At 51.3% G+C, this 25,637-nt stretch overlaps 8 protein-coding genes across 8 annotated transcripts; 3 read left to right on the forward strand and 5 right to left on the reverse strand.

Moving 5' to 3' along the window:
• Window positions 1-258: 258 nt before the first annotated feature.
• VTN77DRAFT_8936 (uncharacterized protein) lies at window positions 259-2,353 on the forward strand (the record flags this gene model as incomplete). The annotated part of the gene is made up of 2 exons (XM_069425488.1): window positions 259-1,187; window positions 1,246-2,353. 2 exons carry the CDS (start codon window positions 259-261, stop codon window positions 2,351-2,353), a joined length of 2,037 nt encoding a protein of 678 aa, XP_069280813.1.
• A 1,780-nt stretch (window positions 2,354-4,133) lies between these two features.
• VTN77DRAFT_8937 (uncharacterized protein) lies at window positions 4,134-5,020 on the reverse strand (the record flags this gene model as incomplete). The annotated part of the gene is made up of 2 exons (XM_069425489.1): window positions 4,134-4,640; window positions 4,721-5,020. 2 exons carry the CDS (start codon window positions 5,018-5,020, stop codon window positions 4,134-4,136), a joined length of 807 nt encoding a protein of 268 aa, XP_069280814.1.
• A 1,113-nt stretch (window positions 5,021-6,133) lies between these two features.
• On the reverse strand, window positions 6,134-8,593 carry VTN77DRAFT_8938 (uncharacterized protein; the record flags this gene model as incomplete). Its single annotated transcript, XM_069425490.1, has 3 exons — window positions 6,134-7,773; window positions 7,906-8,353; window positions 8,441-8,593. 3 exons carry the CDS (start codon window positions 8,591-8,593, stop codon window positions 6,134-6,136), a joined length of 2,241 nt encoding a protein of 746 aa, XP_069280815.1.
• Window positions 8,594-9,772: 1,179 nt separating this feature from the next.
• Window positions 9,773-11,371, reverse strand: VTN77DRAFT_8939 (uncharacterized protein; the record flags this gene model as incomplete). Its single annotated transcript, XM_069425491.1, has 1 exon — window positions 9,773-11,371. One exon carries the CDS (start codon window positions 11,369-11,371, stop codon window positions 9,773-9,775), a length of 1,599 nt encoding a protein of 532 aa, XP_069280816.1.
• Window positions 11,372-12,017: 646 nt separating this feature from the next.
• Window positions 12,018-13,785, forward strand: VTN77DRAFT_8940 (uncharacterized protein; the record flags this gene model as incomplete). The annotated part of the gene is made up of 9 exons (XM_069425493.1): window positions 12,018-12,091; window positions 12,151-12,219; window positions 12,291-12,375; window positions 12,433-12,538; window positions 12,591-12,663; window positions 12,713-12,866; window positions 12,925-12,938; window positions 12,999-13,422; window positions 13,495-13,785. 9 exons carry the CDS (start codon window positions 12,018-12,020, stop codon window positions 13,783-13,785), a joined length of 1,290 nt encoding a protein of 429 aa, XP_069280817.1.
• Window positions 13,786-14,617: 832 nt separating this feature from the next.
• Window positions 14,618-18,729, reverse strand: VTN77DRAFT_8941 (uncharacterized protein; the record flags this gene model as incomplete). Its single annotated transcript, XM_069425494.1, has 3 exons — window positions 14,618-15,102; window positions 15,158-17,951; window positions 18,004-18,729. The coding sequence occupies 3 exons, from the start codon at window positions 18,727-18,729 to the stop codon at window positions 14,618-14,620; spliced, it is 4,005 nt and encodes a 1,334-aa protein (XP_069280818.1).
• Window positions 18,730-19,172: 443 nt separating this feature from the next.
• On the reverse strand, window positions 19,173-19,751 carry VTN77DRAFT_8942 (uncharacterized protein; the record flags this gene model as incomplete). The annotated part of the gene is made up of 1 exon (XM_069425495.1): window positions 19,173-19,751. One exon carries the CDS (start codon window positions 19,749-19,751, stop codon window positions 19,173-19,175), a length of 579 nt encoding a protein of 192 aa, XP_069280819.1.
• A 3,099-nt stretch (window positions 19,752-22,850) lies between these two features.
• VTN77DRAFT_8943 (uncharacterized protein) lies at window positions 22,851-25,112 on the forward strand (the record flags this gene model as incomplete). Its single annotated transcript, XM_069425496.1, has 1 exon — window positions 22,851-25,112. The coding sequence occupies one exon, from the start codon at window positions 22,851-22,853 to the stop codon at window positions 25,110-25,112; it is 2,262 nt and encodes a 753-aa protein (XP_069280820.1).
• Between the last annotated feature and the right edge of the window lie 525 nt (window positions 25,113-25,637).

Below are 25,637 nucleotides of genomic sequence, written 5' to 3' on the forward strand. Positions count from 1 at the left end.
CCCGATCCTATTACCTATGTCTCTAAACTAGAAAACCCCATCATTCACACTCCTTCCCATCGGGTCAATTCTTTATCGCATTTTGATGTCACATTCACTCTCCATCAGAACGCACAACGATTGAAATTGACTCTTGAACCGAATCCTGACATCCTCGCCGATGATGCTCACGTTCAGTACTTGGATGCTAATGGAAATGTGAAACACACTGAATACATCGATCGATTGGCACACAGGGTCTTCAAGGGAACAGCATGGATGGAAGAATCCCCGGGCATCTGGTCAAGAGTCGGCTGGGCGAGAATCTATGTGAAGAGGGACGGCCCCCAGCCGTTATTCGAGGGCGCTTTTAGTGTCATGCACGAGCAACACCATGTGAAACTCCGATCGAGCTACGTGCAGACGAGACGGGAGTATGATGTTGATCTGGAAGACAAAAATGGCGAATATATGATCGTCTATCGCGACTCCGATATGGTACCGCGGGACCGTTTAGAACTCAAACGGTCCTTGGACCTGTCTTCATCGTGTCACGCGGACAGACTGAGCTTCAACTCAGATCCGAACCATCCAGTTTTTCGAGGGGAGCCGATGCAGTCGCGTGCAACCTGGGGCGCCATGTCTGTGAACCAACTCTTTGGCCTGTCCCGACGGCAGTCTGATACCGGTGGGATCAGCGGAAACGCTGGAGGTGTCAACTTGCAGTCGAATATCGGAAATACAGCGGGTTGCCCCAACACCAAGAAGGTTGCGTTGATCGGGGTGGCAACCGACTGTTCATTCACGGCCTCATTCAACTCGACCGAAGATGTTCGAGAGAATATTATCAACGTCGTCAACACGGCGTCGGATCTCTACGAACGCACCTTCAACATCTCGATTGGGCTGCGGAATCTGACAGTCAGTGACGCGAATTGTCCCAGTACGGCTCCAGAATCTGCCCCCTGGAATATGCCGTGCGGCAGCGAAAACATCACGACCAGATTAAATCTCTTTTCGTCGTGGCGCGGATCGAGGGGCGATTCGAATGCCTACTGGACCTTGATGAGCAACTGTCCGACGGACGATGAAGTGGGTGTGTCCTGGTTGGGGCAGCTCTGTGTTTCTGGATCCATGAACGACTCTTCTCAGTCAGTTTCAGGAACCAACGTGGTGATCCGTACCACGACCGAGTGGCAGGTTTTTGCGTATGCATCCCTCTGTCATTGCTGTGTGCTTTCTATACTAACTGTCGTTTCTGTATAGACACGAATCGGGCCATACCTTTGGCGCTGTGCATGACTGCGACTCCCAAACTTGTGCAGAAGGACTCGAGACTACTTCCCAGTGCTGTCCACTTTCCACGACAACATGTGATGCCGACGGAAAATACATCATGAATCCCAGCACAGGACCGGACCAAAGCCAGTTCTCGCAATGTACGGTCGGAAACATCTGCTCCGCCTTGGGTCGCAACAGTGTCAATTCCAGCTGTCTCGTTGACAACCGTGGCGTGGTCACCATCACCGGCAGTCAATGCGGTAATGGAATTGTCGAAAGCGGAGAAGAATGTGACTGTGGAGGAGTAGAGGGCTGTGGGGACGACCCCTGTTGTGACGCAACCACCTGCAAGTTCAAGAACGGCGCTGTCTGCGATGACTACAACGAGAACTGCTGCACGAACTGTCAATTTGCCTCCAGCAGCACTGTCTGTCGCCCTAGCACGGGCCCTTGCGACCTGGAGGAGAAATGTACGGGGACGTCAGGGACGTGCCCTGCCGACCAGTTTGTCCCTGACGGCCAGAGCTGCGGCAACTCGACTGGTCTTACTTGCGCCAGCGGCCAGTGCACCAGTCGCGACCTGCAGTGCCAGCAGGTGATGGGCAGCGTGTTGGACAGCAACGACACATACGCCTGTGACAGCAGTTCCTGCACTCTCCTATGCGCGTCGTCCAAACTACCCTCGAACACATGCGGCTCGTTGAATCAGAATTTCCTGGACGGGACGCCGTGCATAGGGGGCGGACATTGCAGTAACGGTCAATGTGTGGGTTCCAGTGTTGGCGACGAAATCAGTTCGTGGGTCGATCAGCACAAGCCGCTGGTGATTGGATTGGCAGCGGGATTGGGAGGGCTTTTGCTGTTGATGATTCTGAGTTCTATCATCTCATTCCTCCGGCGGCGGCGGTATGCCAAACCAGCGGCCCCGGCCGGCACAGGACCGTATCGACGGAGAGGATGGCAGCAGCAGCGGCAGCAGCAGGGATATTGGCCGTCGAATGGGTACGGCTACCCCAACGCACCACCTGCATATCCCGGACCAGCGGCATATGAGCAGAATCGAGGCCGTATGCCATCTATGCGATATGCTTGATCTGAGGCTTTTTGGATAGTTGCGTCTTTTTTTTTTATCATGAGTTTTGGATACGAATTATAGTTGTAGATACCTCTGAGTTCAACGGTATAGGCGGGTAGGCTAGGCATAGGCAGGCATAGGTTAGGCATAGGATTAGGTATAGGTATGGGTACGGTGTATTGTTTAATGTGTATGTGTACAGTTTTCTATGAATTTATTCATCGAGACCATCCTCTCTTTTCTTTCTTTTCTTTCCTTCCTTCCTTTCTGTCTGTTAGTCTCAGGCATTGTTCTCGTATTCGATTCACATAGTCGAGGTGTTTATTAGGTAGGTAGGTAGCACGCAGGCAGGTCTGTCTCTTTCTTTTTTCTTTGGGGGGGTTCGTCCTGGATAGGACAAGTATACCTACCTCCGTATTTAGGTACTATGTACCTAGGTAATTACCTCCATTCTGGATTTTTACTTTTCAAGTCTGAATACTCCAGGTGCCCTGGCCTGCCCTGTGCGACTGACTGGTTTTGGTTTTGGATGGGTTGGGTTGGCTTGGTTCTTCAAGTTTGTTATAATAACAACTTACTCCCGGGGAGTAAGCAAGGCAGGCAGGCAGGCACAGGCTATTACTTAACCTAACCTAACCTAACCTAACTAACTTGACTGATTAACTGATTAACTGCTTAAATTAAAACTTTCTGGGAATATAAAATCCATATGTATGTATGTCCTGTACTTTTCATGTTATGTTTGTAGTGTGTGTGTATGTATATACTGCTATCTCGTGATTGAATGAGATGGAATGAAGGGAAATCGGATAAATACCCTACACCCACCCACCTACCTACCTATCAAGCAAGCAAGGCAGGCATTGAAATTGTGATGGTTTCTTTTTCTTTCACAGAAGGAGAGTTAAAAAAAAAACACATTATAGTTAGTTGCCAAGAAGGACAGACCAAACAAATGGATACGGATGCAGATACGGATACGGAGGCGGAGATAGAAAATGAAGAGAAGAAGAGACCGGCATGATCGGATTGTCATTTCATTTGAGCCAGTCAAGTCAGTCAGTCCATCAACACCAATCAGATCAGAACTAGCTAATCAATGACAGAAGTACACTCCGTATAGGCGCAGGAACATGCGCAGGGAGGGGTAATACACACACGGAGAGAGAAAATATAGAGCAAGAAAATAAATAGCTACCTAGATATAGATCCATTCACTCATTGATCCATGCAACGCAATGCAATGCAATGAATACATGCATCCATCAATCCCCTCCAGTGCAGTCCAAACAACAGACAACGGACGTCCAATCACAGGTAGTCGCATATAACAGATAGCAGATACCAGATAACGAAAACCTGGGGCAACAAACAGCTTGACCACAGAAACAAAAGACAGAATAACAAAACAACACCTGATGAGAACTCCTCCTGGAAGCTCGGAACAAAAAAAAAAACTCCAAATGTGCTGCTCGCTTGGGCGTATATCGATGCACCGTTTCAAAAGGCAGGAACAGGAACAAGAATAGGAACTCCAAAAAAAAAAAGAAAAAAAAGAAAGAAAGCTGGAACCTGAGTCTGCGGGTCCCTCCCAAAACAAAGAAAAAAAATTATATCAGGAAGATAGATGACTTTTGAAAAAGGGGAAACGAAAAAAAAGGTTTTCCACAACCAAAGGGTCTATGCCCCTCCCAAGAAAAAAAAGGTTGAATGGTAAGGTTGTTAAAGTAGGGAAGTCGAGCTGGACAAGCGGCGGGCGGAAAAAGAAGAAGGTTCTAAGCAAGAAAGAAAAACGGGATTACTGCCAACAAATACTGACGAACCCTTCCCGGGTCACTCCCCCCACGCCCTCCAGATCGAATTCCTCGATCATCGCTCTCAGCTCCTCCTCTTCCAGGCCCGTCTCTCCCAGCTCGCGCGCTACACGGCGCAGATCCTCGAGATCGATGTACCCCTTTCCACCTTCGTCGAAGAGCTCGAAGGCGCGCAGGATCTCCTCGCGCGGATCCCGTTCTAGGATCTTGTGCGCGGTGATAGTCTGAAACGCGGAGAGAGGCATGAGGAGGGACGACGGATGGGGCGGGTTGTTGTTGGCGTTGTTGATGTTGTTCACCTTTGAGGCTTGCGAGTGCTGCTGTGATGACGACTGTTGCGACTGCTGCTGTACCTGCGGTCGGGGAACGCCGTATGTCGTCAGTAGAGAGATTAGCTCTTGCTTGGGGAGCGTGAAGCCGAGGGCTCGTAATGCGACGCGAAGCTCGTGGTAGTCGAGATGGCGATCACGGTCGAGGTCGAAGAGTGTGAACTGGTCAGTCGGGATTTGTTAGTATGATGTCCGTCGAAGATGTCAAACCGCTGAATGACTGTCAAGTGGAAATCTCTTACAGCCTCGTTGATCTCTTCTCGCTGCTCCTCCGTCAACCGATTCAACGGATTCGCAGCTTCTTGCGACGAGACATGGCTCTGCGAGTGCGCCGGCGGCGGAGGCGGCTGCTGCTGCTGCGTCGACTTTCCCGTATCTGCGCCGAAGTCGCCTGCTCCAGGATTCTGTGCCCCGAGTCCACGATGCCGTGAAAAGGCAGATGCGCTGAAGGGAAGTGGATTGGCGCTCAGTGACCGGTCGGGAAGTTTGCCGCTGGCGTATGCGGACCGCGAACCAAATGGAGGATGCGCAGACGATGCCATGGTTGTGTTGCTGTTTGGATGCCAGGGTACGGATGAGAATTGAGTTAGAAAATCGTTCAGGAGGATCAAAAGTAGATGATGACCTCGAGGGATTCGGATAGAGGGATAAAGACAATACACCCTCGACAGAGGGGCTGCGCGCGTGGATTCGAGTGAGTTTCTTTGTAAGTTGGAGTCAGTCACTCCGCTATGACTGTGGAAGGAAGACGCGGGTAACGCGAAGACGGGCGGGTGCTTAGCGCTGCCCGAAGCACCACCGGAGCTAGCCCGAGTACCTGAAACACCTCGCAGACCAGCTGGCAACCGGCCTGCAGTGCAAAACGCCTTCTACTTCCATGCCTGAATAATGCAAAAAAAAAAGAAATTATTTCTTTCTTCATTAGAACGACTATTCAATTGTTCCTTTTCCAAACCATATAGTGACTATTCAAAAGCATCCTGTACTGTCCTCGAGTATGACTGTATGTATGACCGCCTAATGATTCAAGTATGTAGTCCACGAAACCAAAAATACACTGACCCAAAAACACATTGAAATAAATCATCTCATAAACAAGAATAATGAAAAACGACGCAAGGAGAGCTGTGTCCAAGAATCTATACCAAATAGTCTCCTTGATCCTGTCAGAAATCTTCCACTAAGCCAAAAGAGTGCCATGACAACTACCCTTTAGCTGTTTGGATCTTCTCTGCCTGGCAGATTCCGCTGGGCCAGGCTGCGTCGACGCAAGATTCGGGTATCTTCTTTTATTAGCAGCGTCTGGGGTATCACCACAACTTGAAAACAGATCGCATCAAAATATATAACTTTAGCTGTCCAAAATTATTCCAAAATGCACAGTCATGGAAAAGAAAGCTTCCGGTAGTTCCTATGATGCAGTTCCGTTAGAATCGCAAGCATGAGGAGAAACAGTGAATAAAGACTAGTGCTCTTAGTGAGACCGTAAACGTCGCTGCAAAAGGCATCAAATCGTGAACGTCATGAAAAATATGAGACGGACGTCCCATGCCAGAGAAGGTTCGTCAGGTTCATCAAGGCAAAAACAAGACATCGGCTGTTTAGCTCAGATTCACCAAGTTGGTGTCTGGCCGAATCTGCAACAACGTCACTTATCAAAGGTCTAACTCCGGGTCGAAATGAGCGATGTGGTGAGTGCTCGCATAGGAGGTAAGATTGGTAGCGCCCAGAGTTTCCGCCTTGTCCCGATGGTCAAGGGCCCAGAGACATTCATTTTCAATTTGTAGTCCATGGAAAAGGCCGTCAGTCTCAGCCAAGGTGAATCCAGAAGTCTCGGAATACTGATCGTGATAGGTCCAATCGCTGAAAAGGGTATCATCGTTTGTTTGCATGTCCGAGCTTTGATGACTCGCATAGGCACCATCATTCTCCAAGGGGAATTGCTGGCCATCCAGTGCGTTTCCAGTCAACGATGTGCCCTGATTTATGCCATTGACAGCTGGGCGGTCCACCGGGGAAAAGGGTCGGAAGTGGGTCGGCGACGAGCCAGGCACTTTTCCCGACGAAGTCTGACGAATCACGTCGAAATCTTTATCGAGAAGGCAACCCATCTCATACTGCAGCTGATCATATGCCATTTCCTGTCGAGAGATCACCGTGGATATGGGCCCCTGGGTTTCCGAGAAAACCCAAAAAGCGACGTCATAACCGCCTTCTAGAACCGGAACCTTGGGTACAATCGAGGACAGACAGTCATCTACCATGGACTCTTTCAATAGCTCTCTGTCAGAACCTTGATAAGGCGGCACACTCATCAGAAGATAATGGACGTGGGATCGGATATCATCCAACCGGGGTTTAATGTTATCGAATATATCTGAGATGAGTGGGCCTGGCTGGAAGCTGATGAGGCCGTCTATCACTTTGTGGTAGATACCAATCGCAAGCCAGAGCGGATTCACAGCTCCTGTACCGGTGTTGTCCTGATGAGACTCCTTACGACGAATTATATCCCAGAGTTCCGCGCAAAAGTCTGCAGACGCCTCACAAAGAGCCATCACATGAAGTGTCAAGACAAAAAACATGGCGCTTCGTGCGACACCCACATTTGCTGGCGGAACATGGACACGCGAACGCGATAGCGTCACAATGGCTGCAAGTAACTTCAACATTTTGCCTGCATTGTCGACAAATTTCGTTTTGTGGCAGTCAAGCTCGGGTACTTGAATGTTTGCCAGCGTGCTGGAGATCAACCTGTCGTTGGTTGTCTTATCACAATCAGGTAATCTCAGCTTGGTGATATTAGCGGCCAGGAGATTACGAGACTCAGAAGTGCTCCACCGGATATTCGCAACGACTTGAGTGACGAAAGGCTGCGGAGACGATTCCTTCTTTAGACGACTCAGTACATCATAGGTGCACTGGAAGGTGCGTTCTTTGGCATCCTGACGGTTCTTCTTCGACTTTTCGAGCACGGGCATGTACAGCCATAGTTGTGAACAGTCCCGGAAACACCCTCGATTATTCAAGTTGCATGGAGCACAAATTCGGCCGGGGTCGCATTTCTTCTTGTTCAGATAACACCAGACGCAAGCCCCACCGCACTCCTTCAGAAGGCGGCTTTCCTCCTTTTGCTTTTTCTCTTCTTCACTTGTTTTTCGTCTTTTACCCCGATGAGGAGAAGGATTGTTGGGGTCTACTATGACGATATTGAGAGATGGCCCTTCGAGGCGACGAGCAGATTGATCTGTATCGGGAATGGGTAATAATGTGTCCTGAACCTGCCCTAGAGATTCTATGGTTATGATGTCAGCCGGAATCTCTCCCTCCCTCTCTCTCTCTTTCCTTTCTCCTCAAAGGAAAAAGGAGGGAGGAATGCAAGGAAAGCAAAGAAACACCTGATGGAAAACACTTAAGAGAATCTCACCTTGTCTCTGCTGCGGTAGCAAGGCCCCTACACCGGAGCCATGTGCATATGGGGCTTCCAAGGAAACATCTGGATTACCCAGCCCTGGACCAGCTGCTACAGTCCCGGCCGAGTACCAAGACGGACTGTGTGGAGAGTAGTTGATGGCGGGATGATGAAGATTCGGAGAGGCAGCAGCCAGGCCTGCGGGCGGCCTGGTAGGGTCCACGTTCAAGTGTCGACCACAGGAGGGATCCGCGCCTTGAGAGAAGACTGACGAACCGGGGCTCGCATTATGAGCAGGATAATAGTGACTAGGGAAATGAGGGTTACTGGGAGCGTCCACTTGGGGTGGAGGGTTGCGTAGAGCAGAAATCTTTGTCGACTGCAAGAATCGGGAAGAAGCCCAAGTTGAAAAGGCAGAGCTTGCTGGAGACGCATGACTCGAGAGTTCCGAGGTCCGAAGCGACTGCAATGAACGACACTCGGTAAGCATACATCATGAAGGACAGCACAAGCACGAAATGTAATAGTCTTGCGCTATGGACTCGCTTACATGACCAGGCCAGATTTGATTGACAGAATGCGGTCGATTCTGCCTCATCCCCGGTGAGTCGAAGGTGGCAGCCGGTGAGGGCATGGAAGGAGAGGAATGAATGGATGTGGGGGGTCGATAGATGAAATGGCTGGAAAACACATTGGCGTCCATGGTCCCAGAAAGCACAGAAGAACTGGAGAAACTGGGGAAACTATGACTGGGAAGGAGAAAGCTACATTACAAACACAAGATGCAAGGTAGGCGGTAAACTAATGAGAGAGGAAGAAAGAGTACAGAGCAATAATAGGATGGGTATCAATATGAGGAAGAGATTACAAAGGAAAATCCGTGCAGACGACAAGGAAGAAGAATCTGGGGTGGGAAAAAAATTGCTGAACCAGAAAGGTGTCGCAGGTGGGTGAGGGAGGGTGAGCTGCTGCTATACCCGGGCCAAAGTTAGGGCTAACTAGGCTGAGAAGTCCATGGGACAAGGCAACCAGCGGACCGCATTAAAGAAAAGAAAACTGCCGGGGGGAGGACAGCGGTATTTAAGGTAAGGAGGAAAAGGAAGAGAATAACAAGCAGAAAAGAAAACAGAGGGACCTTGCAACTGACCATTGGGGGTGCTGAGGCTCCCAGCAGTGAGGCGGAGTGCCTCCTTCCTGGCTTCCTGACCGCCCTGACTCGCGGCCCCCAATCCGGTAAGTATAAGGCGGTGACATATATATCCGGCAGAAAATAATGTGTTTACTCCCACATTTCCCCAGACCAGGTTAGGAGAAGAAGGAGCGATGGTGGGCAAAAAGATCCATTTCAAGTAACAGTAAGGATCTCCTAGATGCGGTTGAGAGTGCTCTAAAGGCCAATTAACGACATGGGAGGGAGAGAATCCCAAAGACATTTCCTTTCCACCCAAGATGCAGTGCAGCATCATCCGTCATAGGGCGTCCGTTGTCAGTAGGAAACCGCCAATGAGTGGTAGGAAATCCCAGAGTAAGAACATTCATGGCACAGCACATATAATTGCAGAGATGAGCTCAGGTCTGCACAATTTAAGAGCCCTGTCACACAAACGTCGACTGCTCCCGATTAGGCTGCTACCAAACACGTGACTGGTAGTTGCCTAGTTAGGTAGGTACCTAGGTAGCTACCTAAATAGGCAGGTATCATGTGACTGAAGATCTACCCAGTGCTCTGAATTCCTTGTCTCAACATGAGTTCAAGGCCCATGACCTCGTTCTAGGTCCTTCACCACGCGAGATTTCGTTCCCCATATCCAATCCCTTGCAATGTATCAATAGGTTATAATGAACAAGTGATAGATGGCTCGAGCAAAGAATGGTGAAATGCTCATCCCTCCTGGGATACCAGGTCGGGGTCAATCTGCAGCCCCAGATCGTGGTCCTCGAGAAACCGTCGTCCACGCAATTTCTCGGGCAAGTATTCCTGAGCCACCTTTCCGTCCACATAGTTGGGATTGTACTTGTACTCCTTGCCATACCCGAGCTCCTTCATCAGCCGCGTCGGGGCGTTCCTCAGGTGGAAGGGGATAGGCAGGCCGGCGACTCCAGGCTCTTCCAGCGCCGCAAACACGTTGTTCAATCCCCGATAGGATCGCGTACTCTTCTTCGACAGGGCCATCGCAACGGTGGCATGAGCAAGGTTGATGCGTGCTTCAGGGAGTCCAATCTTTTCAACGGCGGTGTAGGTGGAGACGGCCAGTGTCAGCATGCTGTTGTCCGCCAGGCCAATATCCTCTGATGCCACCACGATCAGACGGCGCGCGATATACAGAGGATCTTCCCCGGACTGAATCATCCGGCCCAGATAGTAGAGGGCGGCATCCGGATCGCTACCTCGGATCGACTTGTGGAACGCTGAGATGGTGTCGTAGTGCTGATCTCCCGCCCGGTCATAGACCAACGTCCTCGTCAGCGATTTCTTCAAGTCATCCTTGGTCATTTCGGGGCGCGTCGACAGGTCCATGGCCAGTTCCAGAAGATTAAGTGCCGTCCTTGCGTCCCCGTCCGCAAACGTGGCCAGGTACCGAATCAATTCCTGGTCTACCAGCTCTGAGGGGGAGTAATTGGGTCCCTCGATCTCCAGTGCCCGATTCAGGATCGAGACAATGTCATCATCGGTGAGCTTCGCCAGTGTGAAGGTTCTGCACCGCGACAGCAGTGCGCTCTGGACCTTGAATGACGGGTTTTCCGTCGTAGCGCCAATGAGCGTGACAGTCCCGCTCTCCACGGGCCCCAGGAAGACGTCCTGCTGGGACTTGGAAAACCGGTGGATCTCATCGCAGAAGATAATCGTCTTCCGTCCGGTCAGGCTCAGCTCGCTTCGTGCTTCCGAGAATATCTTCTTGCACTCCGCGACCCCGGTGCTGGTACTGTTGATCTCTACAAACCGGCTGCCCACCATCGAGGCAATGACTCTGGCAATTGTCGTTTTTCCTGTGCCGGGTCCGCCCCATAGGATCATGCTGGGGACTCGATCCTGTTCAATCAGGCCGCGGAGGACGCCATTCGGCCCGACAATCTCTTGACCACAGACCTCGTCGAGGGTTTTGGGGCGCATGCGTTCCGCCAACGGAGCAGCTTTCTGCAACGCATTGGTCTTGGGTCGTTTTGCTGGGCCATCTGCTTCGGTGGCAGCCGTCGACGGTTCCGATCGTTTTCGCTTTGAGTCCGCGGTAACGTCATGATGGGTCTGCGTCGAGGATCTCAGAATACTTTTCTGGGACGGAGTTGTGGGAACGGCAGGCTGGACGGAGGGTTTCCGAGCGGAGGATGGTTGAAAGAAGCTGGACACGGGAGGGCTTTTCTGAGAAGATGAATCGCTTTGGCTGGAGGCCGGCTCGTCGATAAAACTCTGGCAATCAGAATCGATGTGGGCATTGATATTGATCTCTTTGACGTTCTTGCCACAGATGGGACACGAGACCATTGTTGTGCCGTCAGTATGCTAAGAAAATAGATTGATCAATCAATCTAAAATAGACTTTTCCAGTGTTTCGCAATAAGTATAAGTTATGCTCTGTGCTGATCTATGTCTGTTGTACTGCGCGTGAGCGACCACGAGACGCGTCTCCGAATGGAGAGTAGAGCACGCGCATCGACGAGCCTCGGATGACGCAAATTTCGTGCCTGATTTCTGCCTGAAGAAGCAGGCAGAAACTCCAACTACGGAGTGTAAAGATGTCGAAAAGCCTAAGTTGCCGCGTCGCGTGCTTACTGGAGAGTGGAGACAATTCTTTTTTCTCATTAGATAATTAATCTGTCTGGTGCATGGTGGAGCTAAGAAGATCAAGCACGCAATCGCATCATCCTTGAACCAGCCAATTGACGGGCCCAATTCACGAGTGAACCACATCTCCCGCTGACAGCCTGGAGGTCTCCGGAATCGGATCGACTCCATTCGACTCAATTGAGCGTACAGATTAATTCACCACAGGAGTCCGGTCTCCATGTTTGTTTGCTCGAAGCAGCGCTTTTCATCCTCTGCATTATTCGCCGCGTTCAAGAAGGCTCCGTGTCTAGGTTCCCCCGCAACCTTATCGTCTCCCCGCGTGCCCCTCGCTGGAATTCGAGCAATGTCCGCGACAGCTGCCCGCGCAGACCCTTTTCGGCCTGCGAAGAGGGTCGCGGGTCAACGACAAGATGTCTGGTTCGTGTAGACGCTCAAATAGTTCTTGAGGAATAAACTAATCAATTCCGTTGCTCCAGGTCTATCGTCAATGAAGCCGCAGCCGCCTCGCCAGTCCAGCCGATTGTGAACATGGGACAAGGGTTTTTGTGAGTATGCGGTGTCGCATGATTAAATCATGAATAAGGCGAGGGATTGGACTGACCATTGTCTCATTCAGTGGCTATAACCCTCCGCAATTTGCCATCGATGCTGCGAAAGAGGCTCTCGACAAGGTGGAATGCAACCAGTATTCTCCAACCAAAGTACGGATGATGCGCCAGTTGCTTGAATAATGGATTTCATCGCTTATCGTCGTGCAGGGTCGTCCACGCCTGAAGAAAGCCATTGCAGACGCGTATTCTGCGTCTTTCGGTCGCCAGCTGAACCCGGACACGGAAGTCACCATCACCACTGGCGCAAATGAAGGTTGTTGGAGTTGCAATTCTTAAGTCAGACCGCTCGAGCTGACCAGAAACAGGAATGCTCAGTGCATTCATGGCCTTTATAGAACAAGGGGATGAAGTCATTATCTTCGAGCCTTTCTTTGACCAGTTAGTGTCTACAAGTACTGGCTTGAGGGACCGAGTTGACCGCTAGCAGGTACATCAGCAACATCGAGATGCCTGGCGGTAAAATCCGATACGTTCCGCTACACCCTCCCAAGGACGGCGCCACCAGAACGTCGTCCGCTTCCGAATGGACCATCGACTTCGACCAGTTGGAGAAGACAATCAATGACAAGACGAGGATGATTGTGAGTGACGCCCAATTACATCGCAAGTGATTTCTTCTGCGGTGCTGACCATCAATAGGTGCTCAACTCACCGTAAGCATGGCCTTGTTTCCATTTTACATCGTTGCTAGGATACACAGTCTAATATCGTAGCCACAACCCCGTGGGCAAGGTTTTCTCTCGAGAGGAGCTCGAACGCATTGGCGCTCTCGCCGTGAAGCACAACCTGATCATCCTGTCCGACGAAGTCTACGACCGTCTCTACTACGTTCCGTTCACGCGAATTGCGACTCTGTCTCCGGAGCTGTATGAGCGCACCCTGACGGTGGGCTCGGCAGGCAAGGCCTTCTACGCGACGGGTTGGCGAGTAGGCTACCTGATCGGACCGGCCCATCTGATCAAGTATGTTGCAGCTGCCCACACGCGAATCTGCTACAGCAGCGTGTCCCCGCTGCAGGAGGCCTCTGCAGTGGCTTTTGAGAAGGCCGACGCCGTTGGATTCTGGGACCAGAGCAGGACAGAAATGAAGCAGAAGGTGGAGCGGTTCTGCAAGGTGTTTGATGAGCTCGAAATTCCCGTAAGTCTCTCTCTATCCCTCCCTCCACCTCTCTTTCTTTTTCGGCAATCAATACCTGACAGGTCCATCTAGTACTCCGACCCCGAAGGCGGCTACTTCGTCCTCGCCAACATGAAATCCGTCAAGCTGCCCGAGAACTACCCCTTCCCTCCGCACGTGGCGACCCGCCCGCGCGATTTCAAGCTGGCCTGGTTCCTGATCATGGAGGTCGGGGTGGCCGCCATCCCGCCGACGGAATTCTACACGGACGAGAACGCCCACATTGCCGAGGATTATCTCCGGTTCGCGGTGTGCAAGAACGATGACGTGCTCGAGGAGGCCAAGGAGCGGCTTCGGGGGTTGAGGAAGTACATTGTGCGGTAGCCCAGAACCACGGGGGAGGGTTTTTGTCACAACGCTGTGCGGAAGAAGAACTGAACCTGATTCTTCTTCTGTCGACAATCACAAGTTTCATCCCATAAAGCAGGAGAGGGCAGACCAACCGAATAGCTATTATAAATTCAACTGATAACTATATAGACGAATACCGATCGATTCTCAATGTATTTCTCCCGTCGCTAGTCCAGTTAACGAACGAAATGAAATGAAATGATACGAATGGCAAATTCTGTTTCTTCTTTCTTTTCATAGTGATTCTGATTAAAAGCATGATTAGATATAGTACAGCGCTTCGTACATAACTTCATATTCGTATATCACATCATACATCGTAAGTCATACATCATAAATCATTCTATCGTACATGCGTTCGTCCGTTCGTTCGTTCGCTCGTTGCTATGGTGGCATTCATTCGTTCCTCATTGCCCCCTGCTTTGCCATCAACGCCAATACAAATGCCCATCATGATGATGCTTTCCCGTGCCCAACGCCAATGCTATGCAACTGAAAACAAGTGTCCATCCACCCAGACAGGAAACGAGAAATCAAACAAATACAAAAAAAAAAAGGAAAAAGAAAAACAGGAAGATTCAACCACGCCCCCAGCCCCCAGATACAAAAAAATAAAAAAGTACAGGCCCTTCCACTCTATCAATTTTTTTTATTTTTTTCTTTTTTTTTTCAGTTTTTTTTTTTAATCTTTCTTTCTTTTCCTCCCCCCTCTTCATCCCGGGGAGGTGGACGCATGCACGGGACCGGACCGATAGAGATCGAGGGCCGATGACTACTTAGAAAGATTGAAAAAAGAAGTCGTCATTCAGAACTGCGGCCCCTCGATCTCCATCGGCCCAGTCCCGGCACCGTCCCAACCCTCCCCGCGCCGAAACAACCGTCGGTCTTCCGGGAGGACCTCGTCGTACCCCTCCCCGCATGTCCGGGCCGCTACGTCGGGGACATGGGGATGGGTGAGGCGCGCGGCCCGCAGGAGCCAGAAGTTCGACTCCCAGTAGTCGCAGAGCCTGCGGAACCCGAGCCCCATCCCTCTCCCCATGTCCCCTAGCAGCGGCACGTACTCCGCCTGGCAGACGGGGTCTGGGCAGGCGCGCCGGCTGCGCCCGTCCCAGTCCGTTGCGCAGGCGTGCCGTGTCCCTGTCGTCCCGGGGAGTAAGGACACGGCGAGCTCGTGCTTCATCTGGTAGCGAAGCGCGGCGTCGAGCTCGCCGGTCCAGACTCCCCGGGCGTGGAGATTGTCCCGGATCATGCGGAAGAGGAATCCGACGAGTTGGACCACTTCGATGGAGGCTGAAGATTGTTAGCAGGAGTAACAAGATAGGAAGATAAGAGGAGGGAAACATACCGAATAAACACACCCCCAACACCCGCCTGAAGCGGTCCTTGTCTTCCCGGTCGTCAAAGGAGACGACCCAGACCACGCGGTTGGAGCACCGCACGTCGAGGATGTTGTCCGGCTGCCCAGCCGCCATCCAGTCCGCCCAGTCACTGAAGATGAAGTAGTCCCCCGAGCGGTCGACGGCGTGGCGGACAGCCTGTCGGTGCCGCTCGGGGGTATCCCAGTTATGGCGGCTGGGCAGCAACGGCGGCCCTTCCCTCTGCTGCCGGGGGATCGACTCCTCCCGGCAGGGATGGCGGAACGTCATCTGTCCGCAGTGAGGCCAGTGCGCCTTCACGTCGGCGAAGAGATGGCCTTCGCCGCAGTAGCGGACCTCCGAGTATGGCCCGCACCGCGGACAGATGACGGACGCGCCATCCCACGAGCTACAACGCTTGTCGCAGCCGGCCAGCGCGCACGGGAACCCGTGGCTTTTGAGCTGCCAGAACCACCCCTCGGGGCGCTGACGCTGCTGACCGGTCTGCGACGACGAAGCGGAGCTCGGAGAGGGAAGGGCCCCTCGATCGTGCAGTGGTTGCGATGTTGTCTCCCGCTGTTGTCGAGCTGCGGGTGCTGTCTCGTCGTTTGTGGCTTGGGCGGAGACAGCGGGAGACGGTTTGGCTTCATCGCGCTTCAACCGGGTCTGGTCGTCGTCTCCTTCGACGGACCGGACGGTTGTTTCGGTCTCGCAGGACCTTTCGATATCAGCGGTGGTGCTGCTGCTTGTCTTCTCGTCCCCGGATGGGGAGGACTCCGATGTCTGCACTCCTTGAGTTGCAGCCGAGGTCGAGCCTTGCTCTTGTTGAGGCTTCTTCTGCGATGGCAGAGGGGGGAAATCAGCATCGGTCAGGACGGGAGGCGGGTGGGAGACAGTCGGGGTCGATGTTGTGCTCTCGGAAGTCTTCTGTGACTGTGATTCTGTCGTGACTTTTGAACTCGTTCTTCTCCCTTGGTTTTGAGAAGGTCTGGCCTCGACCGTCGACCGGCTGATTTCCCCTTGCTGTGGTTTCTCGGTAGTATGTCGTGCAGAAGAAGATGGCTGAGATTTTCGGGTCCGTGAGACGACATTCCAGTCGCGTTGGTCACCAGCTTGCTGTGGATTCGATTCTGAATGAGAGATATGCGAGCTGGTTGTCATTGCTATATGGCTGTGGGCTGATGAAGGAGTATGAGTACCTCGCTGAGTAGAATGGTCTTGCTGAGTCGAGTGGCCCTGCTGGGTAGAGTGATCTCGCAAGGATGGACGCCTCGCATTTCTAGCGGAGCGACTGCCAGCTCGTGCGTCTTGAGTCTTGGTCGATGTGGTATTGCTGTCTCGAGTCACGATATTCGACGTATCAGTCGTAGAAGTGCCTTCAGTGGTAGACAATTCCGACACGGTAGAGCGGCGATTCTTTTTCTTGTTCTTCTTATTTTTCTTGGGACTCGGCTGAGCTGAACGGGGAATGTTTTCTTCAGCGGACTTGCTGGGCTCAGTGCCCTGGGAGACCGGTTGGTCTTTCTCAATCGGCAGTTTATGGCCCTTGGACTCGTTGTCATCTTCGGTATGCGATCCGGATTCCGATTCAGGAATTGTGTAGAGTGTGCTAGAAGAGATTTTGGTATGGCGATGATGATGCTGGCGGTAACGACTTGGCCTGAGGTCCGATGCTGTTTCGATCTGGGCCAGTTTGTTTGACGCAGCAGGATTCTCTTCGAGTAGAGACGCGTCAGAGTGAGTTTGTTCGGAAGTTGCAGTTGCCTTGGCAGGTTTCGGAGTGTCTTCGATAGAGTGGTGCTCGTGGGAGAGAGATGATGGCTCTGGGGCTTGATTTGCCTCAACAAGAGTAGCAGCCTCTTCGGCGGTAAATGTAGTGGACTTATCCGCTTCAGTCGCTTCTGTAGCCTGTGCCTCTTCAGGAATGGGCTCAACTGGTGTAGATTCTGAAGTAAGGTCATGCCCATCATGGGGTTGAAAAGTAGTAATATCTTGAAGCAGATCAATGAGACTGAAGGCAGGCATCTGATCACTCGACGCGTCGAGACTCTTGGAAGCCTCTAAAGTCACGACAATAGAAGTCGACTGAGATCCAGTAATCGCAGCTTGCTGTTGAGGTTCAGTGCTCTGAGCCATGGTATCGGATGGAAGTTGTGATGCCGTCGCAGGTTCATGGACAGCGATCGATGAAATGGAATGAGAGGAAGCTTCCTGCGGCATAGCGACAGGCATAGTGACAGGAGTATCAGGCTCCGTCTGTCCAGGCTGTGCAGTTTGGTTTCCCTTCTTCTTCTTCTTATTTTTCTTCTTTTTGTTTTTGCTTTTCTGAGTTTGGGAAGACGACACTTCTGCGGCGGGGAGCTCTTGCTGAAGGTCACTGTGGTCATCAAGTTTTGCAACCGGAGCTTCGCTCGCAATAGGAGCCTTTTCGACTGCAGAAAAAACAGCAGGAGCATCGTTTGCAAGAGGAGTCAGTTCCTCAATTTCTTCCATGAGGTTTTCAGGAGTCTCTTTGTTCATGAGTTCTCTGGGGGTCTCTTCCATTGGGAGTTCCCCGTGAGTGTCTTTTGTGGTGAGATCTCCGTGAGTTTCTGCTGCCACAGGCTGTTCATGATATCGTCCATGATGGCCCTGGATAACAGACCACCACCACTGGTCTGCTGGAGTTGCCTGGTCACTCTGTGCTCCCAGGTGCTCAATAGCCATTCTCTGGAAGTAAGTCTGCCACCAAACGATGAGAAGTTGAAGATGAAGTTGAAGAGTGGCGACGTTGATGAATTTAGTCTGTTGGTTCATGAGCAAGGAGAAAAGTGAGTGCCAGTCATGAGGGGCATACCTTGTCAGAGGAGAGACCAATCTTGTACGCGTCGTCGTTTGTGTCCACAACAACCAAGGCAGATGTGTCTCTGTCCACGCAACGGACACGTAAATAAAGAGGTTCAGGGTTGGAGAGGTCGTGGGCCCAAACAACGCGACAGCCAAATGCTGTAAAAGGGTTCTTCCACTTGAGTCGCTTGCCCTTGGCACCCTTACCCTTGTTCTTGCCTGTGGCCTTGGCCTTGGCCTTGAAGTCGTCCTTGAGAGAGGACAAGAACCGTTCGATAGCTGGCTCCTGGAGGTAGAGGGCTTTGATGCCAAAAGTATCTCTGCGGTGAAGAAACTCCTGTACGATAGCGAAAAATCCGCGCTTACCACCAGGATAATCCGCTGGGACTTTGAGGCAAACCAGCAGGTAGCCGTTTTTCAAAGGCTCGTCGTAGACGTGTTTACCAGGTTCAAAAGAGAAACCTGGAGGTGGTGGAACAACTTGACAGGAAGCTGCGTTCAGGGTCCAGTCTTTGGTCCAGTCTTGGAAGAGAAGACAGAGAGTGTCGTCCTCCAAGTCGTGGAAGGTGAAGAGTTCTCTTATATGCTGGAAGATGGCAGTGAACGCACCACCTGGACCCATGTTAGGCTCGGCAGGACCCGTAGTAGAAGTCTCCAAGTGTGCTGGGTCAGGATGATCACGATTCTCAGAGGGCTGCCCTGGCTGCGGCATGTTTGCACTGGAAAGAGAACCCATAGGTGCAGTACAAGTTGATATGGTTGAAGGAAGTATTGTAAAAGAGTGTAGCTGAAGATGATCTGATGAACTATCACAATGTCAGACAGGTTTGAGATTTTTATTTTGGTAATTTCTTCTTCTTCTTTTCCTTCTTCTCCTTCTTTCTTTATATCCTTGCTTTCTCAAGCATCAAAAACAACAATATAGATAATAATTTGAATCAAGAGTATACTCACCTACTCAGTTCTCGGCAATCTGAAGCTGCACTTCATGAAGCGAATGTATGCGTAACAAGATGGTAACACGACGAGATACAGGAGGGTGGTGAGGGAGGCGTGTTTGGGAGGCTGTCTTGCACGACTGGGTAAATAAAGGCAAATGATGTCAAGCAACGCTAGTAGTGAATGCAAACCAGGCCACCATCATGGAAGACAGCCGGCTTTTACCGACCAGAATCCACTTCAGTGAATGTGCTCTGCTCTTTTTCGGCCAGAAACGGGAACTCCTACCTTTGTGTCCTTCTTTTCTTCCTCTCTGTTTCTTGTAGTGACTTCCCAAGTGTGTTGTTTTCCAAAAAGAGCAATTCTATCTACCTGTGAATTGATGCTGAGTGACTTCCCATCGCAACTTGGCTTTCCACGTGAAGGGATTTTCCTTGAAGCTGCACACAGTCCCATACTGATCCTGATTCTGCTGGAGTCCCCACCGAGTCTGTTTCCAGTCACAGTGCAGATGAGTGAATGGATGTGCTGATATCCGGTGTCTGTTGACAAGTCACAGCTGTTGATATTCACTCTTCTTGTATCCATGTCCAACTGCATCTTCCATCTTTGATCCATTGTCGATCCTGGCGCAGCGGTCATCTGGATCCTTGACCAGCCTCTGCCTCGATCTTCCTGTCTACCTGCTGTCATTGCCTTGAAGAGACACCGTCGGTAAGTCTTTGCCCTCCCCACTAGATCTCTCCTCCAGGGCCATTTCTGCTTGTGCACGGTTTGAACCAAGAGCAGCCGGGGTAATAGTTCCGATCCACCCAGCATGTTTAACAATGTTTGCCAACCGAGGTAAAGTCCTGCAAGCCTTGGGTTGCACGGACACCGAACTCAGGGACTTTTCAACAACAGATGCGTAATATCCTCGACAGGGAGGGACCCCTAGATGTCCCTCTCAAAAACGATGCCAGTCGGCGGCGGATGCGGACCATCCTGGAGGCTCATCTGTCCGAATTCTCACCGTTCATCCAGACATCTGACAAGCAGAAGCGTCCCGAGCTCCTTAGCAGGGTGGTGAGCCTGGTCAAAGACGCCAACCGCAAGGGTGTCGAGCGTCGAAGCATCCAATGCGCGACTTCAACGAACAGTGAGCCTAGTAGCAGCGAGGCCAGGCCTGCACTCCCTGATCTCCACGATGTGTCAGTCCTTCTCCAAAGCGTGATGGAACCCGGGAACAGGTATCTCTGTAAAGCATATCAGCTAAGCAGACATGCCAACCAAATCCAGAGGTTTGAAGAACTTCGTTTTGATCGATGAAAGTCCTTGATCAAACAGTCTTTGGGGTTTGACGATGAAGAGTACATGCTCTTCTATGAAGATCCCTTCAATCAGTACCGGCGAATCCCCATCTACGATGAGATCACTTGGCACGCGGGACTGTTAGAGTTATATGACCGTAACCCTAGGGGTCACTCTCTTGATGGACAGACGTCGTCAGTTGATCCTTGTATTTCCCATCTTTAGCCGTCGTTTTTATTGACCATCCAATTTGCCCACGCAGGTAAGAAGCGCCAATGCACTGAGATGATTCCAGATGCCAACGATCGATCCAAGAAGCCAAAGGCCGACAGTCGTCCAACCCCAGGTTCAACTGGATCCTGACCGTCTGACAGTGGAGAGCCAAACCAGCCCTCTGATGACTGTTCCGGAGGGGAGGGTGGCCCTGATGGGATCAAGGCATCCATCACAGCACAATGAAACCAATTGGCCGTTTTTGGTAGGCATGTGCTTAGTCTCGCAAAAAAAAAACATCTCGTGATATCCGTCATGCATAAACTGCTCTATCAATGACATAGGCAAACGACCTTATCAAGAGTACACAGATGTGCATTGATCCATCCATGATTGAGTGTAGCAGAATTATGTATTCGGTTCAACGAGCCAAGGGAGAGCTGTATTTATAGAGTTATAATACAAACGCATTGTAGAAACTTTGTAGAGCATATTACCAGAGTAGAGCATGGGTAATTATCATGATTTGGAAGCAAATCTTCAATGCCTTCTTTCTAACAGTAGGGAACTACAGGATAGACGTCGAGATTAAATCGACGCTGCGGGGATAGCTCTGCGGGCGAGTTTGACACGCTAAGCCAATTACGGGCCTAGCGCGGAGTGGGATTCCGCTGACAAGATTGACGAAAGTCTATCGAGCATGCTTGAAGTTTGAACTCCCCCAGATTAAAAGGAAAGACTGTGTTCGGGGTATTTTTTTAGAATTGTTGCCTGTTTCTCATCCCAGAATATTAACACGTAGATGCCCATTCGATCGTTTCAAGAGATCTCTGTTTTAGGCGCTGCTTGGTGCTCACCCACTACTGGCTGGCGGAGTAGCCGCCTTGCTGGCAGATCGAGTAAGGACAGACCGAGACAGGAATAGAACTGAAAGCACCATAATTAGCTCAAGCCCTGCCCATAATAGCCATCTTGAAACGCAACCGCGTCAGAGACAAGCCTGTAGCGGGGATACGAGTCGTCCTCTCTATTTTTACTGAAGATGCAAGTGTTTCAAGGTAGAGGCTGCCGTGGCGGTTGATTGGCGGTGGTTGTTCGTTACGCGCCCGTTTCTACGCCAAGCGCGTCGACAGCTCACGTGAAAGAACTTGGATCATCAACTTGCAAAGTCAGAGAACCCAGAGCATGTCACAGCAGTTCAGCAGAACATCTTCTGACTCGCACAGAGTCTCATAGATTCTGTAGCATGAGCGAGGCGAGTGTAAGTGATCAAGTAACCTCAAGTGAAGTGTTCTGGGGTTAGCGTCGGCACGTGCCCATCCCCCATGGAACGGGACTTTCCATATAAAGTAACTTCCCTCTGAACAATGCGAGCCTGGACAGTTGGTCCTTCCCCCACTGTTTCCTAAGAGATCAAAGTCTTCATAGAAGAATCGTGAGAGGCGATTAGTCCAGTTGTAATGGAGCAAGCCTCAGCAAGAACTACAACTTCCATTTCGCTGGAGAAGACATGCCAAGCTGTAGGCACAGGTGATGATTGGCCCTGCGTCACGACGATCCTGTGGCTGCAAGGCTCTCCGAATTCAAACCTCGTAAGGCCTGTGGTGATGTCCATGTGGCGCACCGCGACGGAGGTGTTTTTACTCGTTGTCGAGTCCAATGGGCGGGGAACAAAGGACTGGATCTGAAGCTCTCCGCCCAGCGTCCCGCCCCCCGCCCTGGCGGCTATCCAGTCTTTTTATGGGATGTCGCTGTCTCACAGACGTTTTGCTACCTTGACACGATGGAAACGCGCCAGTGACGTTGCAGAACAAGCTTCGAAGCGAAGCTATTTGCTCCAGAGATAAATCATCGTCTTCGCGATGATCCACTGTCTACTGTCTTCGTATGGTGTTTCGAATTCGTGCCTATTTTTGACAGTGACTGGGCAGCATGGCAGATGCCCGCCGCCGTCATGTCTGTGTCTCTCATCTTTATTTGGCCGGTGGAACTTGCAAGAAGGCAGGGCTCTTTGAAAGTATTTGTTGCATGCTTATATGATTCACTTGCGTCCTGTCAACATGCCCATTATATCGTTGTCTTTATCTGGACTATGATCCACTCTTTTATTCACAAACAATAAACTTCAACCTGCAGAAACAATAGAACAGTCACCATTGTGATTCATCAGGCTGACGACTCATGATTCTCCATTGTCTGCTCTTAATCTGTTTCTTTTTCTCGTTTCTCAATTTTCTTTCTACTATCCTCTTCGTCTACCTAATCCTGTCCATGCTGTCTCTGTACAGCCGACTCGAATTGTAGACATACACTTCTCCACTGTCATTCTACTTGTACAATATCTCACTTGTTCGATTTTTGATCTCTGTCCAAATACCTTGCGCTGGCCGCAAATTCATCCTTGGTGCTTGAGTCATGGTCTTCTCCAGATTCGGCCGGTCGATATTCCCCCTACTTCCGCCATATGCCGCACACGATGGTCCCGGCTCCCAGGGCCCTTCACCCTTTCTCGATCCCGATAGCATCACTCCCTACCTCGGTCTGAAGGCGCGACTGTCTCAGGTGTGGATTAATCGATGGACTGTCTTGCTGCTGCTCGTGCTCGTCAGGGTCCTACTGGCGATTCAAAGTCTGCAAGGGGAAATGGCTTCTGCACGGGTCCAAGCCCTATCTGCCTGCACGAGTGTCGAGACCATGGGGAGCGCCATGGCATCAATGCCGCACTACATGTCTCAGGGGGTCAATCAGCTGACCGCAGATGGGGTGACGAAAGCCGTCCAGGGCCTCGTGTCCATGCTCCAAATGACCGTCACCGGAGTCGAAGGACTCGTGGTCTTCTTCATCAACTTCCTGACCCAGACATACCTGTGTCTGATCACCCTGGTGATCAGAGGCGCCGTTGAAGCGGGCGTGAGCATCATCGAAGACGTAACGTCCTTTCTCAACAAGACTCTGCCCAGCATTGGCAATGACCTTGCTACTGGGGTCCAGGATTTCGAAACTGCCCTCAACAGTTTCCTCGAAGCCATCAACGGCGCCCTCAGCCTTATTGGGAAGAAGGCGCCCACACTTGATCTGAGCAATCAGATCAACGCGCTGAATCACCTCCAGCTGCCGTCCTCCATCAACGACGAACTCAACAAGATCAATGCTTCCGTCCCCACGTTCGACCAGGTGAAGAATTTCACGACCACGGCGATCGAGACCCCGTTCGAGGATCTGAAAAAGCTCATCAACTCGTCCCTAGGTGACTATCAATTCAACAGCTCCGTGTTCCCCGTCCCCGCCAAGGAGCAGCTGTCCTTCTGCGGCACCAACGACGGCATCAATACTTTTTTCAACGGGGTCGCCGACACGCTCGTCCTGGCGCGCAAGATTTTTATCGCTGTTCTCACCATCGCGGCTGTGCTGGCCTGCGTCCCAATGGGCTTCCGCGAAATCTGGCGCTGGCGGTCCATGAAGGAGCGCTCCTTGCTCGTTCGCAAGGAGGCCCACGATCCGCTGGATGTGGTGTACATCGTCTCGCGTCCGTACACCTCGACCGCGGGGATCAAGGCGGCCAGCTTCTTTAGCAACAGTCGTCGGCAGATTCTTGTTCGGTGGGCCTTTGCGTACGCGACGTCGACGCCTGCCTTGTTGCTCCTGACTCTGGGCTTAGCAGGGCTCTTCTCGTGCCTATGTCAATACATTCTCCTGCGATCAGTTGAGAAAGGGGTACCAGAACTGACGGCGGAGGTCGACGGCTTCGCCGACAAGGTGGTCTCATCGTTGGTCAACGCGTCGGAACAGTGGGCGGTTGGAGCCAACCAGGTGATCAAATCGACGAATGACGACATCAACGACAAGCTCCTGGGCTGGGTCAACATCAGCGCGTCAGCCCTGAACGACACGCTCAACACCTTCCTCGACAAGACGAACGAGGTGCTGAACGACACCTTTGGCGGCACGATCCTGTACCAGCCGGTCACAGGCGTGTTCGACTGTCTGGTCGAGATGAAAGTGCAGAGCATCCAGAAGGGGATAACCTGGATAGCGGACCATGCGCACGTCGACATCCCCGAGCTGCCGAACAACACGTTCTCCTTCGGAGCCGCGGCCAGCATTATCAGCAACAACCAGTCCGACAGCTTCCTGGCCGATCCGGGGGATTCCACCTCGAACAAGATCACCGAGGTCGTCGCCGAGGTAACCAACCGGCTGCAGGACGGCATCAAGACGGAGGCCACCATCTCGACGGTGATCGTGCTCGTGTGGGTGCTTGTCGCGCTGATCGGGATTATCCGTGCGCTGATGCTCTGCTGCGTGCGGGAACGGACGCGGGGGGAGGGCGGCAGGCACGTCGTCCCAGAACCAAGACTGGTCCGAGCCAGCGACTCTATCGACCTGCCAGTCATGACGGGGGGTGGTGGCGGTTACTACACGACGAATGACTCCATCGAAAACGAAAAAGCAGCCATTGCGGTAGGCTACCACGCCGGCAGGCCCGCGGCGCCATTTGGTTCACGCCTCAAGCGGGACGAGAGGCGAGAGCGAGAAAGAGAGAGAGAGGAAGTCACCTACCAAGACCAGAAGCTGGGCTTCGCAGGCCAGCGCGACTACGGCGCCGCTCTGAAGCACAATGCTCCCTCTGCGGTTTATCTCCGGGGGAGTTCGTATGTCGAGTATGGGGGGGAATGAGAAGCGCTTGTAGCTCTATTGGATGGTTGGATTAGGATGGATGGATAGATTTATCTTTTCATATCTTACTCTTACTTTACTGAGTTACTCTCTATCTACCTGGACATATACATACCTACATACATACAACCAGTGAGAGAGTTAGTCAAGTTCAAAAGTCATTGAATAAATCATATTTATACAAAGTCTTCTTCTTCTTCTCCTCCTTCTTGTATGTATATATAGATAGATAGATAGATAGAGATATAGATATATTTTCTTTGTTGTACCTAGGCAGCTTGGTGGTGAGGGATAGGTTGTCTATTCATCCTCAAATTAAATAAAGTAATAGACCTTTCTTTCTTTCTTTTTATCATTTTAACTTTCTTTTTTTTTTAACTTATGTAACTGGGCTAATAATGATCACGATAGAACAAACTTGATTTCAGAAAAAAAAAAGAAGAATTGTATTGACTCTTTTGTTTCCACTCTGAGAGTTAGATTGACAAAGACTTACGTCGTTAACAATGGTATTGTTGGCGGGCC

The sequence above is a fragment of the Rasamsonia byssochlamydoides genome (assembly GCF_041956645.1).
Source record: "Rasamsonia byssochlamydoides strain NRRL 3658 unplaced genomic scaffold VTN77scaffold_8, whole genome shotgun sequence".
NCBI classification, from domain to species: Eukaryota; Fungi; Ascomycota; class Eurotiomycetes; order Eurotiales; family Trichocomaceae; genus Rasamsonia; species Rasamsonia byssochlamydoides.